The sequence below is a fragment of the Mercenaria mercenaria genome, chromosome 7 (assembly GCF_021730395.1).
Source record: "Mercenaria mercenaria strain notata chromosome 7, MADL_Memer_1, whole genome shotgun sequence".
NCBI lineage: Eukaryota > Metazoa > Mollusca > Bivalvia > Venerida > Veneridae > Mercenaria > Mercenaria mercenaria.
Genome location: NC_069367.1, coordinates 67,651,877 through 67,672,541, shown reverse-complemented (window position 1 = coordinate 67,672,541; position 20,665 = coordinate 67,651,877). Strand labels below are relative to the sequence as shown.

At 35.2% G+C, this 20,665-nt stretch overlaps 1 protein-coding gene across 1 annotated transcript; it reads left to right on the top strand.

Moving 5' to 3' along the window:
• The first annotated feature begins 2,907 nt into the window (after nucleotides 1-2,907).
• LOC123554009 (NFX1-type zinc finger-containing protein 1-like) lies at nucleotides 2,908-20,665 on the top strand. The gene is made up of 3 exons (XM_045343823.2): nucleotides 2,908-3,182; nucleotides 4,368-7,711; nucleotides 12,387-20,665. Exons 2-3 carry the CDS (start codon nucleotides 4,386-4,388, stop codon nucleotides 18,064-18,066), a joined length of 9,006 nt encoding a protein of 3,001 aa, XP_045199758.2. The 5' UTR covers nucleotides 2,908-3,182; nucleotides 4,368-4,385; the 3' UTR covers nucleotides 18,067-20,665.

Below are 20,665 nucleotides of genomic sequence, written 5' to 3'. Positions count from 1 at the left end.
ATCTAGTTACTGATTCCACAGAGCAATGCCGAAAAAAGTCTAAATTAGGTTTTCCTGATGTTTCAAGTCTACATGAATGCTTAAAACTCTGATACCGGCATTTATTTTCTGAGAATAGAAATAGAACGTTTTGTAAAAGTATTGTCTAAAACACATTTATTGAACATTTTGCTGAAGGGCAACCAACATAACAAAACTTTTTTTCAGAGAGTTTTGCCGTATATGCAAAGAATTTTACATTTTCAAAAATAAAAACTTTCATGAGGTTGTTCCGAAGATCTTATTATTAATTTGACATGACCTGAGTAACCTTTAAATTTTTATAATGTAGTTATAAGATCTATGATAAGTTTTCTTTCATCTGTAAGGCGACTTAAATACAGTTACAAAAAATATACACTTACATACTTTCTACATACAAACATTTGAGTATTTTAACGAATGAAATTTCAGAAAGCGATATTGGTCATCTTAAAACAAAACAAAAAGAAAAGACCGGACCAGAACAAACGAAGAAAGGTCTAATCATTTTATTATGAAACATTATTATATCACTGCGGCGTTTTATTGTGCAAGAAAATCAAAACAAAAAATACAAGAACACACGATGTGTATTATAAAATATAAATAACTTTAGAGTCAATTTTATAACGTTTATACATGCAGATAGAAATTATGTGTCGAGTCATAAAACTATTAAACCTTAGCCTTCTGGCGGCAAATGGTTCTGCCTTTGCGACCAGTGCAGACCAAGATCAACCTGCACATCCGTGCAGTCTGATCATGGTCCGCACTGTTCGCTATTCAGTCAGTATCTTTTTGGTAAGCATCCCTTTTAACAGTTAATGGTACTGTCCAAATTGAAAGATGGACAAGTTCATTAAAGAAATTTAGCAGGGTAAGGGTTAAACAAGCATAAACTTCACTTTGGTATCTTATCATAACAAATACTTACCTACTCTATAAAAGAATTTATAATCGTAATGGGCATTAAGTTTACTGATAAGATATATGACTTTAAAATGTTTGAACCCATCCGGGTTTTGATAGTTACATTAACTAGTATATAGTAGTTTTCATTTAATAAATGCCTATTATAGTTGAATTTCGACGATAAAAAAAGTAAGGAAAAATAAGGAATACCATTCGGGCAACGGTAGCCGTCTTGGCATTCCGTTAGCTTGACATCAGATACACGCCTCAATATTATCGTGCACGCTTCTTTCAAGTATAGATAAAATTTGAATGATAGTTTCATAACAAAAAAGAGCGCAGTTCATAACTGTTTTGACCAATCCGGACCTTGTTTGGTGTCAGACCTTTTACAGCGCTTTCCTCTTTGGTTGTTGTATCTTACAATACCTGTAGGCACAAGACTCCATGGTAGGCAGTTCGTAAAGCCCGCTTGCACTGAGTTGCTTTAACCCATGTCTTCTGGCCTTAATGATGTATCTTTTGCTGATTTGCGCTTTGCAAAGGCATTGCGTACATGTGTATACGGTTTGTTAGGATGTTTTTATAATTATTTACTTCGGCATTTTTGTATTTTGCAGTCCGCGCCTCTCGCTTCCTTTGCGCACGTAAGGGATTTTGTCTATAGGGGACAGGTTTTATTTACATTGTCTTTTACCGCTGGACAAACATGGCTGGTGTTAAGAGTGAGGTGTGATTTGCATCCTCAATCCGTCCAAACTTCTCAGTGGTGTTTTGTTGTGTGTGTCTTTTTTTGCTACTGATCGTTATCTAGAATGTGGAGACCGGATCTCTTCCATTGCTTTATCCTGGTTGTCTAACCTATGCTTTGTGTGAGAACGTCGATTATGTACACATGCATACATACACCGGTGTAAGATCTCGTTTAGTGTAGGCTATGTTATAGGAACGTGACCTATAAGAGTTTTGTTCATGTTTTTGCTGGCTTTAAACGTGTACAAATGTTTTTGTCAACCTTAAACACAAGCATGACGAACTTGGTGTTGTATCTTAGTCCTTCTGGTCACCTTGACCTTGATAATAATATCTAGATAATGGTAGCGAAAGATGGCTCGGTGGAGGAAGCCAAATACTTCAATACAATTTGATCTCTCCTGACTTTGACTTTAAAACTTGGAAAACAGGTTCTGTGTACTGCATTCTGCAATGTTGTGCCAAGTACTTGTCCTAAGGTATAAAAAATTCGGATGTCAAAGTTATTACTTGGACAAAAATATGCCAACATTTAAAAAAATAAAAGCTAAATATGTTTGGCCTTAGATCACGCGCGTGAAAATTATCAAACAGAATAGAGCAGAACTTAAAGACGTGCGACTGAATAACTATGTTCGATGGTAATTAATTTATACATGATTTGCACGAAAAAAATAGTATCTAGTTACAAACCCACAGTGACATAAATAAGGCAAAGACGATGTGTTTAATGTTTAAATATATGATAAATTTATATAGCAGTATACACAGTACTTGGTGTATTCAGTTGAGTTTAGACCACACTTTGTTTCTTTCTATAGTGTAAGGTAGTTAGGCCCGAAAAAATGTTTGTTTCCGGTATCCCGACCTACCCTAAAAATTTGCCTCGACCCTGAATGTTTCTATTGCGTTGGATTTTTTTCGATATTTTCGTTTTTTATATACTTTTCGCATTATAATAACACTACTATCCGTTCATTTCATGTAAAAAAGAAATTCCTACCTATCTACCCTATTTTTGGGGGCATGTTAAGAAAACAAACACTTTTTAGGCCTTATCTAGTATGTTTTTAAAATTATACTGCCGAATTAGTTTGCATATTAAGTTGTGAACATATAATAATTCAGGCAGGGCCTTAATTGTCCACCTATCATCGAAGAATAGCTATATTATATCAAAATATCAGAATGAGTTTCATGCAGTTCATGTGGGAGAGAAAAGTATGTCACTAGGTTGTGGTGGGTCTTTAAAGAAAACGACCTTCTAAAATGTATTGTTTTACAATATTGGTTTTTCCATTTAAAAATAGACATTGCGTGTTTCTTTTCAGGAAATGTAAAATCACGCAGTTAGATATGACTGTTTAAAACCAGTTATGTAAAACTATATGCAGTTTTCGGGCGTATGATATTCAAAGACTATTTCGATAGAAGAAATCGGTTAATCGACTTTATGTTAAGAGAGAGGAAATTTGTAGACATATAATCATGTAAAGGTGAGAAAAATTATTATACCTTAATTTATTGTCACAGCAAAACTGTTATATTGCGAAAGTTCATACTGGTATTTCTACCATAAGATATTTTCCTTATCTAAATGTGCTGTTTTAAAGGAAACAACTACTAATTCATTTACAGTTTCACGCCTCCAGTGGTACGGTAATTTAATCATAGTTATGTTGTAGTTTTGCATATCTTTCAAAATAATACAAGTTTTGGACAGTTTGGTTACGTTACCTTTTAACTAATATATAAACTTCATTAGTTTAGAAAATATTAGGTCTGGTACAGTTTGTACAAACGTAAATTGTTATTCAAATAAAATAAAAGAAGTATCTTATTGCGTTTTATTTGATGCAATATTGTCAAAATTCTGAGAAATATAGTTAGCATCGTCTCTGTCTCGGACGGCGGATTTTTTCATATGTTGATAACATTTACTGACCCATTCAATATGATATCTATTTTATGGAATGTAAATAAAGTCGTGAATATTCAGAAAATCAAAATTGATTTTTTTCTGATAATTGGTCTTGTGCATAATATGCTCTGAGCGGAATTGCAATGTACTCTGCTAAACCACAGGGGTCTGCATACATTTTTTTTTCATATAACAACATCGCCTTACAATCAGTATTGCATTCGACATAATTGTAAGTTTAATCAGGATTGTTTGGATACACTTTGTTATGTACATTTAAGTGCCTAAATATCAACTTTGGACAGGAGACATGCTTTTCGAAGTGCACCCGAAAAAATGTCATCGTTGTTATAAGAAAAGTAGACTTGAAAAAAACCAGTGCACATGCCCAAAGTATTGTTGTAAACAAACGTATACATATTTTTATATCATTAAGTGCTCACAATATTTGGTTTTTTGGGATATATTATCTGAAAGTCTTATTTGGTTTCACCACTTGAAAGTGTGTTAAATTATCTAAAACACTCGAAGTACTCAGAAAGTAGCTTCAGTGTAGATCCTATTTGCTGGTTTTAATACATATACCCTGGACTTGTTAAACTCAGGAGATGGTGTTCAACGTACCATTAAGTGCAAAAATCTTCTTTGCGATCACATATGTAAACGCTGACCACAATTTAATTCGAAAAACATTTAAAGGATATATAAACTTATTTATTTATTTATTTATTTTACCTTTATATTCACTAACCCTTTTCAGTAAAGACACAGAGACAGAATGTCATTTTCTGTAGAAAAAGAAGTTAAAAGCAGAACAAACATTCGGCAACTATTGGAGACGAAGAAAAAAGAGGCTAATCCTACAACATACACTGGACAACCAGCGACGGATGGGGATGAAGAAGCTAAAACCATACATGTTCTGCGATCAACAACGGCAAAATATGAAGAAACTAAAGCTTCAGCAATCATTCGGCGAAAACTGGTGGCAAAAGATGAAGAAGGTATACACACAACACCTATTAGTCGACCGTCGACGGAAAAAGATAAAGGAACTAAAACTACACCACGCATTCAGGAACCAGCGACGACAAAAGATACAGAAGCTAGAAACAAAGCAAACATACGATCCCAGTCGGCGGAAAAGAAAGAAAATGCTCCAAAAACAGCAATTGTTCAGCGACCATTAACGGAAAAAGACAAAGAAACGGAAAACACAGCAAAAGTTCGACCCGCATTGGCTGTAGAAAAAGAAAAACCAAAATCTATGTCACATAGTAGTATACAAGTGACTTCAAAAGATAAAGAGTCTAAAACGGCAACATACTTTCGCGGATCAGTGGCTTTAAAAGTTAAACAAACTACATCAAACATTCGTGAAACAGTTATCTTAAAAGATAAAGAACATAAAAACACAGCAAACATTCGGCGTCCAATAACGGCAAAAGAAGCTAAAATATCAACACATGTTAGAGAAACACTTACAGCAAAAGATAAAGAAGTTAAAATATCAACACAAGTTAGAGAATTTATGATGATAAAAGATCAAGAAGCTAAAACCAAAGTAAACGTTCGACCTCCATTGACAGAACAGGATGAAAAGGTTACAACTACAGCACACATTCAGCAATCACTGACGTTAAAAGGTAAAGGTGCTGCAAATTCGTCACAAATTCATGCACAATTGACTTCAAAAGATAAGGAATCAAAAAAGAAAACAAATATTTGTGAACGAGTGACTTCAAATGGTAAAGAATCTACAGTAAACAATCGTGAACCACTGATTCCAAAAAATAAAAAAGTAAAATCTGTAACACGCATTCGTGAACCACAAACTTCAAAAGATGAAAAAGCTAAAAACAAAGCAAATATGCGGCGTCCGTTGACGGCTAATGATAAAGGAGCTAAATTTATGTCACTGATTCATGGAACATTGATTTCAAAAGATAAAGAACCTATAAACACAGCAAACATTCCGAATCAGATTACGGCCAAAGACACAGATGCTGAAATATCAGCACACGTTAGAGAAACATTGACGGCAAAAGTTAAAGAAGCTAAATTATCAGCACACGTTAGAAAACCACTGAAGGCAAAAGATAAAGAAGCTGAAAAGTTAGCACACGTTAGAGAACCATTGAAGGCAAAAGTTAAAGAAGCTGAAATATTAGCACACGTTAGAGAACCATTCACGGCTAAAGATAAAGAAACTGAAATATTAGCACACGTTAGAGAATCATTGACGGTCAAAGAAAACGAAGCTAAATCATTAGCACACGTTAGAGAACCATTGCCGGCAAAAGTTAAAGAAGCTGAAATATTAGCACACATTCGTGAACCATTGACGACGGAAGATAAAGAAGCTGATATATTAGCACAGATTAGAGAACCATTGACGGCAAAATATAAAGAAGCTAAATTATCAACACACGTTAGAGAACCAATAATGGCAAAAGATCAAGAAGCTAGAGATAAAGTAAACGTTCGACATCCAATGAAAGAGAAAGACGAAAAAGCTAAAACTACAGCAAACATTGGGCAACCACTGACTTTAAAAGGCATAGAAGCTAAATATACTTCACAAATTCATGAACAACAGACTTCAAAAGATAAGGAGTCGAAAAAGAAATCTTATATTCGTGGACATGTGACTTCAAAAGATAAAGAATCTACAGCACACATTCGTGAATCGCTGATTCCCCCAAAAGATAAGGAAGTTGCAACTGCTACACACATTCGTGAACCATTGACTTCAAGAGATGACAAACCTAAAAACACTGCAAACATTTGGCGTCCGATAATGGGAAAAGATAAAGAATCTGAAATATCGGCACATCTTAGAGAACCAATGACGGCAAATGTTCAGGAAGCTAGAAAGAAAGTAAACGTTCGATCTTCGTTGACGGAACAGGCCGAAAAGGCTACAATTGCAACACACATTCAGAAATCTTTGAAGTTAAAAGATAAAAAAGCTAACTATTCGTCACAAAGTCGTGCACAATTTACTTCAAAGTATAAGGAGTCTAAAAAGACAATTAACATTTGTGGATCAATGACTTCCAAAGATAAAGAAAATACAATACATAATCGAGAACCACTAATTCCAACAGATAAAGAAGTTAACGCGACATTACACATTCGTGAGCCATTCACTTCAAACGATGCAGAAGCTAAAGACAAAGCAAATGTCCCGCAACCGTTAACGGCAAATGATAAAGGAGCTAAATTTATGTCACTGATTCATGAACCATTGACTTCAAAAAAGAAAGAGTCTGAAAATACAACAAACGCTCGGCGGCTGTTGACGACAAAAGATAAAGAATCTACAACAAATATTCATGATCCAGTAACTTTAAAAGATGAGGAAGCTAAAAACAAAGCAGATATTCGGTGTCCATTGACGACAAAAGGTGCAGAATATGAAATCTCAACGCAAGCTATCGAACCATATGACCAAGAAGCTAAAACTACACCACATATTGAGCGACCATTTACGAAAGAATATAGAGACAATACAACTTCAATACACGCATTGGGACAATTAGCTGCACAAAATAAAGATACTGAAATAGTACATATTTCGGAATCAATGACAGAAAAAGACAAAGAAGGTAAATGCAGAGCGCACATTAGTCAACCACTGACGATGAATGAAAAAGAAGTAGAAAACTCAACATACGTCTGGCGACAATTGGCGGCAAAAAATGAAGACGCTAAAAGTGCAGCACGAACAAGGGAAACATTGACGGCAAATGAAATAGAAAATGAAATAAAAAGCGGAAATGTAACGTCTGTCATTGCTAACGGGAAACATAGATATCAAAAAGATAGTCTGTTAGGCGAGGAAGTCCATGAAAGAAAGAACTACCCTAAAAAAAGAACAGAAGCTGACAGTAAATCAGTACGTTTACATACAGGTTCTAAAACCTATACACTAAACAAAAACGACTTGAACCTTAAAACATTAGTGAAAAGAAAGGGTCACTCAAAAAAAGAGTGTTCTCCATCAACCACACTCTCTCACAGATACAAAGATGAAGAAATAATGGGAACATCAAAAACAATTTCAAAGACCGGACCTGTTGGTTACCACTGCGCAGAAAGGTAAAATATAATTACAACATAGAAAAGTCGAACATTTACATCCAAGACGTTAAGGTGGAATGCGCCTTATTTGAAGTTCTTGGGTTTCGTTTCGAAATTTTATTTAGTATAAAATTCAGCATATTCCTCATATAATGCGTATTTTACATTTTTGACGTGCGTCAGACTGTTTACGTAAATCGTTCTGTTCAGTCATCAAGTATCGATTTGCTTGTTACTCGTCATATTTTCATTTAAAAATGTCTTTAAAATGGTGTATAATTTCTGGATATCACTTTAACGTTGAAGCCGATATGTACGTTAAAGTGACGTCAGAGCGACAAATATGACGTTTAGTTTTGAATAAAATGTTTGCTTCAATCTTGTCTCATGTAACAACCCAAACGATAGAATTTGACAAAAAACTAATATGATCATTTAAACTTTATTTGCTGTCGATTGAAGGAATAAAAGTATGGGGTCACCGAGTTCATTTTCGCGTAAAATTACGTAACGCTACTCCTACCACCCCCACCCCCCAATCACAAGATAACGCAATTGAGTATTTTTTCATGTATCTCCTCTTTTTAGGTTAAACTCTACTATTTTATTTTTCCTGCTAGAATTAAATAAAAAATGTCTTTAAATCTCTGTTAATCATCTTTTAATTTTAACAAGTACCTGTATAGAATTCAATCACAGACCGCTATTTCTGTGATGTATTATCTATGCGTAAAAAATGTTACATAAAGAATTTTATGCATCTAATAGCACTGAGCCAAACAAATATAGGCCTACATTATACATATTTGCCATAAATATCTTATTAGTTAACACATTTGTCTTCTTAATGAAGCAGATTCGAACGACAAACAGTCTTCGAAAAATACAGAACCTAAGTACGAAAAAAAGTAAAACGTAGGTGAAAATGAGAAATATTCATTTTAACATAACACATGATCATAACTCGGAAAAAAGTGCTAATACAACTTAGAAAAATTTACAAAGCCTTTATGTAATTATATTATCATGTTCAAGTAAACATTATTAATTTATCTAACTTTATTACAAATTTTACGTTTTGGAAATATTTCTATTGTTTTGAGAGTAGTCGGACAGTCGATTTCGAATAAAGTGCATCCTCTGTGAATAACCGCGGGAAAACAGTATATTTGTTGTACGGAGGCTGTTGCTCTGAAAAGGCTAATTTATTATTTAGCAACTTGGCTAGATAGAAAACCATCCTTTGCAAAGAGGTTTTAGCTCTCCGGAGATGTGAGTAAAAGTGTTATCCTTGTATTCATAGACACATAATAGAAACATATTCCATACATAATATTGTTTCCTAATATTAGAAACATCAGAAATACGAATAAAGACCCTCATATAAAAACATTCCATGACATAAAAAAGAAAGAATGTTTGTTGTTGTTGTTGTTGTTGTTGTTATCTTTTATTTTGTGTTTAGCGCTGTTCTATGTTAATGCGGGCAGTTAACCTAACCAGTGTTCCTGGATTCTGTATTCTCAACAAATAACTTCCATCTTCATCAAATAAATCAGAAGTGGAGGACGAGCGATTTCGGACACGTGCCTTCTATCAAATCGTCATGCGCTACCCGGTGACCGAACTCGCGATGCATAGATCTGCACTCCTTCTACTGAGCTTAGCAGATGGGGTAAAAGAAAGGAAGAAAGAAAACAGCGGTTGTGATTGACACTCGTTGCAACTCAACGAAACCTCTCTTATATTCTGAATACTGAACTTGTAGAAGGGATACTATTAAGAAAAACAAGATACAAACAACTTTTTCTCCATTGGAGGGGCGGTTGAGGCAAGGGTCATACGTCTGAAATCACAAACTTTAGAATATTTGAACCTGTTGTATAATATTGATCAATGATATTGTACAATAATGATGCTTTCTGTTTGTGTTTCAAGTGAAAACTCCGAACAATATACACAATTGTATATGCAAATATTCTTCATGTTAGCAGTGTTTTACGACGGAACATGTTTATTAGTACTTTGAATTAGAAAAATATGAAAAAATAAGCTTTATCATATAGAAAATATATTTAAAACGATTTTCAAAAATAACATGATCAGTATTTTAAGCAAAGTTGTCGTATGTTATACATTTTGCATTGAAACCATTTCGCAATGAAGTCGCCAATTTTACAGTTATAAAGACCTCTTTTGGAAAGAAAACCCTCTTTCTTACGTTCCATGATTCGTTTCATGCATGTAATGTACAACTGATGAATGAGAATGTAAAATACTAAGATTTGAAAGGAGATATATCAGAAAAAACACTCAAACTAAGCTACGTTGTGATTTGTGGGGTAGGGGTAGCGTAATGTAATTTTACAAGAAAAATGAATTCGGTGACCCTACAATTTTATTTCTTCAAACGAACAGAAAATACAGTTTTCATCATCATGTTAGTTTTTTGTCAAATTCTATCGTTTGAGATTTACATGAGACAAGATTAACGCAAACATTTTATTCAAAACTAAACGTCATATTTGTCGCTCTGGCGTCACTTTAACGTAAATATCGGCTTCAACGTTAAAGTGATCTCCAGAAATTATACACCATTTTAAAAACATTTTTAAATGAAAATATGACGAGTAACAAGCAAATCGATACTTGATGACTGAACAGAACGATTTACGTAAACAGTCTGACGCACGTGAAATCATGGTTCATCAAAAATGGACGTCAATGGTCGTGTTTGAAGGTTTGTAGAGAAAAAAGTTACAGAAATATCAACAAGAGCTGTCGGATGACAGCGCGCTCGACTATTCGAAGAATTGATTGAAGAATGGGGTCAAAATATTTCCATTGATTTTCAGACTTAACAAAAAAATGGATTAAGCAAAAAATGTTCTCGATTTGTGGATTTCGATAAGTCTTGCACTAAATGGCAATGTGTGACCATGATGGCAAATATGTTAAGTTATATGTTAGGCAAAACATGGACTTATATGAAAAATTTAACTAATTTCCAAGTCCAAAAAGGGCCATAATTCAGTCAAAATAGTTGACAGAGTTATGTACTCTTGCCTACAGTTGGATATCATGTTGATAAACTAGTGTTAAAAATTTCAAAGCCACAGTTCAAATAGTTTTGACAAAACGCTGACTTGTAAGAAAAACTGAACAAATTTCAAAGTCCAAAAAGGGCCATAATTCAGTCAAAATAGTTGTCAGAGTTATGTACTCTTGCCTACAGATGGAAATCATAATGATAAACAAGTGTTTAAAGTTTAAAAGGCATATGTCAAATAGTCTTGACAAAACATGGACATATACAAAACAGAACCAAATTCAAGTTCAAAAAGGGCCATAATTCAGCCAAAAAAGACGAGAGAGAGTTACGTACTCTTGCCTATTGATAGAGACTATTATACTGAACAAAATATAAAAGTTTCAAAGCCATATGTCAAACACTTTACACAAAATATAAACTGGTACGAAAAACTTAACCAAGATTTCTAAGTCAAAAGGGGCCATAATTCAGTCAAAATGCTTGATGGAGTTATGTACTCTTGCCTACAACTGGACATTGTGATGGTAAACAAGTGTTGAAAGTTTCAAAGCTTTATCTCAAAATACTTTGTCAAAATGTGGACTGGTACGAAAAACATAACCAAGATTTCTAAGTCAAAAAGGGGCCATAATTCAACCAAAATGCTTGATGGAGTTATGTACTCTTGCCTACAAGTGGACATGGTGATGGTAAACAAGTGTTGAAAGTTTCAAAGCTTTATCTCAAAAGACTTTGTCAAAATATGAACTGGTACGAAAAACTTAACCAAGATTTCTAAGTCAAAAGGGGCCATAATTCAGTCAAAATGCTTGACAGAGTTATGTACTCTTGCCTATAACTGGACATGATGATGGTAAACAAGTGTTGAAAGTTTCAAAGCTTTATCTCAAAAGACTTTGTCAAAATGTGGACTGGTACGAAAAACTTAACCAGGGTGTGACGCCGACGCCGACGCCGACGCCGTGGTGAGTAGGATAGCTCTACTTATTCTTCGAATAGTCGAGCTAAAAATGTAAAATACGCATTATATGAGGAATATGCTGAATTTTATATTAAACAAAATTTCAAAACGAAACTCAATAACTTCAAAATAGGCGCATTCCACCTTGTCATTGACATCGATTAACTCGTCAATTAGCGCTCTGGGTTCTACCGTGTACTAGGTGTGTATAATACATTTAAATAATAAAGCTACATCCAACTGACTGTTAGGTCGGTGATTCTGCCGATTGCTTTCTGTTGCCTGATGATGTCAATGTGAGCTCTAAGCGTGGTGGATAGTCCTTAACTATATAGAAATGTTAGTTACATTTATGAATTAAATAATTAACATAATTATTCGGTTAGCAAAATTAGTATAGGCATGACTTCCTATCAGGATGTTGTACTTTAGTATCGCGGGCGAGGCCTGAATTGTTTTTGTTTATTGACCAAAATTAGTTCAAGATCATTCGTTCTCCACCTTTGATTCATTTTCGGTAGTTTTCAGGTATCTGCAAAGACCCTTTTAATTCTGATCAAGAACACAGTCATGCCAATATTATGTTTATGAAATTCTGTTGAAAAAGGATGTACAACATCAACAAACAATAAATCATTATTAATCAAGATGTTTAGAATATGTTTGTGCATCTTTTTTAGTTCTGAGAATATACCTTCCCTAGAGAAAAGTTTCAAGGGTGAAAAGTATGATCATGACGACAATACCAATCATGCAAATCATGTTTTCAATAGTAACGAAGCCGACCAAGACCAGCATATTACATCACTGAGAACGTTGTTTTCCAGAGATAAAGACGCTGAAAATACAACATCGGAAAAAGTAAGCGCAGAATACAAAACCGTTCGAACAGATGATAAAATAAGGGAACAAAAGGCATTCCCAGAATATATGACAGAAGCAAGATGTTTGGACGAAAAGTATAGGAGACATACACAAGATGAAAACTATCTTCGCTTCAAAATACAGGCAGGAAACGAAGCTGACACGGACAGAAGCAAAGAGGTTGGAAAGGCGGTAAACCAAGAAAACCAATTTAAAAAGTTGACCTCGGATATCCGAAGTAAGAGCACTGTTAATAATAACATAGAAATTAATGGCTGCCGACCAAAACAGAAAACTAATGCTCAAAAAGAATACGTGAAAAGTCAAGCGTTTGGAAGAAAACATCAAGATACTATACCTTTCTCTTTTACGATTACAGGGATATCATTTTTAAAAAAAATGATCGATGAAGATTCTGATGTAGTTGTTTCTGAACTAACAAACAATCCTTCTTTAATGAAAGATTGCATTGAAAGAACAGCAAAAGATGAAACTGTTATGGCTTTGTTTTTACAAATTTTATCGAACGCATTTTCTTCAAAGTCTTCATTACAATCATTGATACCTCTATTCGAATCTTTGAAAATGACTGGATTTTTCGACATTCTAGTTGAATACCTAGCGCGTATAATTGTTCAAATTAAAAGCAAACAAACGGATGGATATACCCTTGAACTGGTTCTAAAACACATACTTAGCATTACAATTGAGCAAATAACCAGAAATCCATCGTCTCTAGTAGTGTTTCGAAAAGTACTTGCATTAATGGGTCAAGTTATTGATGAACTTGTTGAAAACGGCACGGCAGATGATGAAGTCATAGCGGAATATCAACGTTTGACGGAACAAAAGAAAGCGATAGAAAAAGAGGGAAGGAAAGTGGGCGAGCCATATCAGTACAGTAAACCACCAGACGATTTCAGGCAGTATCCAGTTTCCCCAAGTGCAGACGAAATTACTGGTAAAGTTAAACCGTTTCTCAGACCCAATACTATTTATGGCGGTTATGAAAACCTTAATGATTACCTGGATGTACAGTTTCGATTGCTAAGGGAAGATTTCGTTGGACCTTTACGAGAAGGAATGACCGGATACATTGATATAATGACATCGCATAAGAAGTACGGAAATACAAGTGAAAGTTTGAGAAATCTTGATATCAAAGTATATGAAAACGTGAGAGTTCATTCCCCTGTTGTTTCACAACATGGACTTTGTTACAAGCTGAAACTCCAAATGAATGCGAATCTTAAGAGGCTAAAATGGAAATTCAGCAAGAGACTGATCTATGGATCTATGGTATGTCTTACAGACAATGATTTCAAAAACTTCTTTCTGGCGTCGGTGGTAGAAAGAGAGGAAAAAGATATCAAGCACGGGTTTTTCACAGTTCACTTCGAGAGGGAGGATGTGAGCACAAAAGATCTTCTCAATAACGTTTTTAGAATGGCCGAAACGGCAGGATATTTTGAAGCTTACAGACATGTCCTTTCAAGTCTTCAAACATTCAATGACGGTGATCTCCCATTTGAAAAATACATAGTAAGCTGTGAAAGAAAAATAAATCGACCGGCTTACTTAGCTCCTTATCGTACATACGACTTGAGACCGCTGGTAGACCAAAATGTTGAATTAAAAGCGAACAAGCGTTTCGATGTTACCGGTTTGGCGCTCTTATCAGAGTTAGTACCCAGTGTGGATTTTTCACAGCGCTCTAATATCGCCATGGCTGTAAAGGTAACAGATTTCAAAAGCTGGCCTAGCAAAGAACTTCTTCAAATGGACAATTCCCAGTACAGAGCTGTTCAGACCGCTCTAACAAACGAGTTTGCAATCATTCAAGGCCCTCCAGGAACTGGCAAAACATACATCGGTTTGCAAATCGTCAAAGCCCTTCTGCATAACAAATCGGCCTGGGCGGGCACTGGACTATGTAATAGACCAATGCTAATTGTATGCTATACAAACCATGCTCTTGATCAGTTTCTAGAAGGCATTGTGAAATACTTCAAAGGTGACGTTCTGCGTGTGGGTGGAAGAAGCAGCAGTACAGATCTTGAACAGTTTAATCTGAAAAAGTACAGACAGATGCGCTTTAAAAGAGGAACAACACTCGCAAGATTACAATATAACAAAAGACAAGCACGCCGTGGTATGGAAAGTCAATCAAGATGTGTGCAGCGCTTGGCAAAGACTATACAAGTGTATCAAACTGAAATTTTGACGGAGGATATATTATCTTTGGAAATGGGACAAACACTTTATGATAGTTTAGTAAATGGTTATAGAGGGAAGAAGAAAGGTAACTTTTCATATATTGTTAAGTGGCTAGGAATCGAGTACCTAAAACGTGAATGCCAGAATGAAATACAGAACGCAACAAAGGCGAAAAAGTGCAAACATGTACGAGTCGAAGATGAAACAGCACGCATGCAGAAGGAGAGAATGATAGATATTGAGGAAAATCTCCACTTCTCAGCAAATGAAAAGTCTCTTTTATGGAAAATACGTGAAACGGATGTTGCTTTCTTTGTCGAAGACCCAAAAACGTCTCGTCGCCACAAGAGGAAAGAACATAATAAAGGGACAATTCAGGATAAACATTTTCTGAAATTATTCAAATCTACAATCGTAGGTAAGATTACAGATGAAGATGTAATGAGCCAAGAAGAAGCTGACAATATAAAAGATGTTTGGAGACTGAATCACAAAACAAAGTGGCGGTTATACCGACTTTGGATTCGAAACATGTGCGCAAACTTGTACGAAGAAATAGAAGCAAAACGAAGACATTTTGAAGCAGCATCAGAGAACTATCGAGATGCCTTAGTACAAGTAGACAAAGAGATCATGAGACAGGTTGCTGTTATTGGAATGACAACCTCTGGAGCGGCAAGATATCAATCTGTTCTACGGGAAATTGGTCCAAGGATTATAATTGTAGAAGAAGCTGCTGAGGTCTTAGAGGCACATATAATAACTACTCTGAGCAAGGGATGTGAGCATCTGATACTCATTGGAGACCACAAACAACTAAGACCAAATCCTACGGTTTACAAACTGGCTGTCAAGTACAACCTTGATATTTCATTGTTTGAAAGGATGGTTAAAAACGGAATGCAATTTAACTGTCTTGAACTACAACACAGAATGAGACCCGAGATTTCCAGTATAATGAGACATATCTATCCAGATCTCAAGGACCATGAACATGTAAAAACGTACCCAAATGTAAAGGGAATTTCAACAAATTTGTTCCTGATCAATCATGCACATTTGGAATCTTGTAATGATGATATCAAAAGCTATGTAAATACAAAGGAAGCTGAGTACGCCGTTGCTTTGTGTCGGTACCTTTTGCTTCAGGGTTACGAAAGACAAGATATCACTGTTCTGACTACATACACAGGGCAGCTAATGTACATGAGGAACTTAATGCCGGAAGAAGAATTTGAAGGTGTAAATGTCACTGTGGTTGACAATTACCAAGGTGAAGAAAACAAAATAGTAATACTTTCCCTTGTACGCAGCAACACGATCGAGAAAATCGGATTTCTGAAAATAGAGAATCGTATATGTGTAGCACTGTCGAGAGCCAAAGTCGGATTTTTCGTAATCGGGAATTTTGATCATCTTGCAAATCACTCGACTCTCTGGAGAGATATTACCACAGACACGAAAGCGAAAAATTGTTTTGGTGACGGACTGGCCCTGTATTGCCAAAACCACCCAAGTGATAATGCTATTGTAGCTAAAGACCCTGAGGATTTTAAACGGGCACCAGAAGGAGGATGTATGAAAAAATGTGATGTTCGCTTGGAATGTGGTCATAAATGTGAGCGCCACTGTCATGTTCTAGATAAGGAGCACAAAACAAACAAATGCCAGAAGCCATGCACTAAAACGTGTGAGTTAAGACACAAATGTCCCCTAAAATGCTTCTCTGAATGCATTCCTTGCAGTGAATTGGTGAGAAAGCTAATGCCAGAGTGCAAACATTTTCAACTTGTACCGTGTGCAATGAAACCAGTCGACTTTTGCTGTCAGGAGCCATGTGAAAAGATTCTTGAATGTGGTCATCCATGCAAAAATACATGTGGAGATAGCCATACTAACAGATGCTTAGAGAAGATAAATTTCATTTGGCCATGTGGACATATGTCCACAATTGTTTGCTGGGAAGCTAATTCAAAGCTTTGTCCACATCCGTGTGGTACTGAGCTGCATTGTAAGCATATCTGTAGTGGGACATGTGGTACTTGTTTGATGGGTCGGGTCCACCAGCCATGCAGAGTAACACGCATTGAGCAACATTTTTGTGGTCACCAGTTGCCAACTGTTTGTCAAAACTATCCTATCTGTGTCAAGCCTTGTGAAAAAAGATGTAGTCACGGAATATGCACCAAACGATGCGGAGAACCATGTGAACCTTGCAGAAAACCGTGTCTGTTGAAATGCCCTCATACAGTGTGCAGGAGGCGCTGCTACGAATCATGTGACAGACGTTGGTGCAACATGCCTTGCGAGAAACTCTTAAAATGTAAACACAAGTGCATTGGTCTTTGCGGGGAACCATGTCCAAATATCTGTAGATGGTGTCACAAGAAAATATTTAAAGCAAAGACATTTGGCAACAAACATAAACAAGATGCGCGATTTATCCTTCTCGAGGATTGTGGTCATTTAGTTGAATACCGTGTTATGGATGCAAACATGACGGAGTCTACAGCGGTCGACAATGTTCGTCTTAAATGCTGTCTGAAATGCAAAACGCCCATTGGCAACTGCCTGAGGTATGGAAATATCATCAAACCTGTGCTAAAGGACATTGAGCGCGCCAAGAAAGACATCATTGGCGACATCACTATGTACGATACTTTAAAATACAAAGTCTCAAGAGTAACCACAGGGAATGCAATTGATTCAATAATTTACTTAGATATAGCCATGGGAAATTTAAGTCCAGAAGATGCTAGAACACAATATCCATCTCATTACTGCAGGTCGCTATGTAAGAAGGCGTTAGAAGAGAGGTTAGTAGATCTAAAGGCAAAAGGTTTGTACACAAAAAGACAACTTGTGACTGTTCAGAAACAGTACGAAATTGCAAACGAAATTATCGACTTAATCCAGAACATTATAGGTTGCGATGATAGTCTGAAACATCCGGAGACAGAAAAAGATTTGTTATTTATGTTGCATGAAGTTATACGGATTGTTGTGCAACCGAGAGACATTTTGACTAAACAAGAAAATGAAGATTTCAGACAAGAAATCCTTAGAGGACAGGCATATGTGAAATTTCTGAAAACAAAGAAATCAATTAAGTCATCTGTGGAAACAGAAGATATAAATACTGATGTTCGAAAAATTGAATCAATTTTATTGGATAAGACTAGATTTACTCAAGCAAAAGAAAAGGAAATAAATGAACTTTTCGAACGTCTGTCTAGGGGCTTACCGATCACAGAAGAGGAAATCAAGGTCTCTGTGTAGGTGCCAGAAGGTCACTGGTAACATGCCCAAACAGTAAGTGCTTACCAATCTCTTTAAATTGTTTAATCGAATTTATTGCTTCAAGGGGGTAAAAGTGTTTGACCTGTTTATAAAGATTAAAGAAAATATCAATATGTTATTGTAATTCATGAAAGAAAATCAAAATTGGTAGAAATAAGTATTATTAAAGTAAGAAAGAACATTAATTTGTAGTAACTGGTTTGAGGCAGTATTCATTTATAAATTCGTTTCAAGTGTTCCAAGATACGAACTCTTCTAATTCATTCGTCACGAAGTAAATCTTGATGTAATTTAGAATGATTATAGCTGTACTTTATAAGATATTTAGAAAATGTCCAGATAAATAAAGCGGATATATCAGTTTGATATTTTATAGATATTTCTCTTGTACTATATCATAGCACACGGCTGGTGACATGTCCGTTTAAGATATGTCGTCCATTTATATCAATCAAGAATTTCTTAGAGTCAATATCAAAATGTAAACAGAAAAATAGAAGTTTATTCTCATTAAACATTTTTGGATAGCATCTGTTTGTAGAATTATCAATACAAAAATATTGTTACTGCCTCTTTAAAACATAGTTTTGCATTAAACTCTCACATTGAATAATATCGTATATAAATAGACAGCTTGAACATTCAAAACGGGAATCAAATGAAGTAACCTTTCGTTTCTTAAAATGTTAGTTTGCATATATTTTGAAAATATTATAAAATGTTTTTCAAATGCATTTTGCGGATTTACTACTGTCATTAGAGAAAAGTGTACATCAGTTGTCATAGTTACAGTAGCAGAAAGTTTTTCATTAACAGTAACTTCTAGTCTTGAGTAATGTTTCAATGACTAATTAGTATTTGATCATTTTAGAGTACATGCATGTCTGCAGGCTATCTGGCGATGATCGTGACGAATATTAGAAATATATAAATAAAATTGTTGGCTACCAGCATGGAAAAGAAAACACGAACCAAGCGCGAGGAATATTGATGCAGTGAAATAAGTTACTTGTACACTGCATTTTGCACCACACTGAAAATGTCATGACAGTTCTCTGAATTTTGCACACTTCTTATAATGTCATAATCACATGACTGTTTTTTATACTTCGCCAATAATGTGATGACAGCTTGATTGAATTGTGTAGCCTTCCTGTAATGTCATGACGTCTCGACTGATATGAATTTTGTACATCTCCGATGATGTCATGACATCTTGATCAAATTGTATACATTTCTGATAAATATCATGACATATTGGCTGAATTCGTACACCTCCGATAGTGTTATGACATCTTCATAGAAGTTTGTACTTTTTTGATAATGTCATGTCATCTTGCGCGAATAGTGTACATCTTGGATAATGTTTCGCACAACTCCTATTGCCATGGAATACGTGCACAAAACAAATGTTTATTATGCGTTAGGTATTCATTCATTTACTTTGTGTATATTTTGTTATGTAAGTAATTTTATCTTATGTTTCATGTCTAACTTGTAAATGCAAAGTTTTGACATTATTTCATCTATTTTATTGAAACTACACGTTCACATGGTAAAAACATTTAGTATATAGAAGTGAAACACAGTTTAAAACTTTCATGAAATTCATACAGGATATTGACTGAATTATACCTTCAAAGGAGTCTTAGACAATTTATCCCTTTCCAGACACTCTAGAGATACTTTGCAAAAGTTTGCATATCAACAGGTATACACAAACGCCTACCTTTATCTTGTACAATTTACAAACATTTTGAAATGACTTAAACCTTAAAAAATCTGGAACGTATTAATTAATAGCTATTGTTTAGATTATAGCATATTTGCAGTAATCACGTTAGTGTGTGTTACAAAAATAGATATGCACATGTGACAACAGACCCTATATAGATCAGTAAGCATCAGGCAGGATTTAGTCATATTGTAGTAATTGAAGTAACTTGTACGCCAGATATTGTATTTGTTTGTTTTCTGGGGCTTTAACGCAATTTTTTCAACAGTATTTCAGTTATGTAACGGCGGGCAGTTACCCTAACCAGTTTTCCTGGATTCTGTACCAGTACAAACCACTTCTCCGCAAGTAACTGCCAACTTCCCCACATGAATCAGAGGTGGAGGAAAAATGATTTCAGACACGATGTTTTTTATCAAATCGTCACGGAGAACACACGCCTCGCCTGAGGATCGAACTCACGACCCCGTGATCCGTAGATCTGCGCTTCCCGTGTTGAGTTAAGCATTCATCATAATGCAGTAACATGTAATTATGTGTGCTGTATATTACCACTTTTATGAAAACTATACAGTTCACTTATTTTGTATTTTTGTAGGTAAAACAGAAACATATTTCAACTCTTGGCAGTGTTTAGTTGTAGAAAGAGTCGTTTAATCTGTAAAATATAAGATAAAAGTTAACGTCCGAGTCAGTTACTAATTTATTATGTAGTACAAAAAGAATTTATTAATGAATACTGTATACTGAAAGATATCTACTTGTATTTGTTTTTGATTATTCATTTACATTACATTATGGTTTTTTACAAAGATGATATTGTGAATTACATTTGTAAAAATG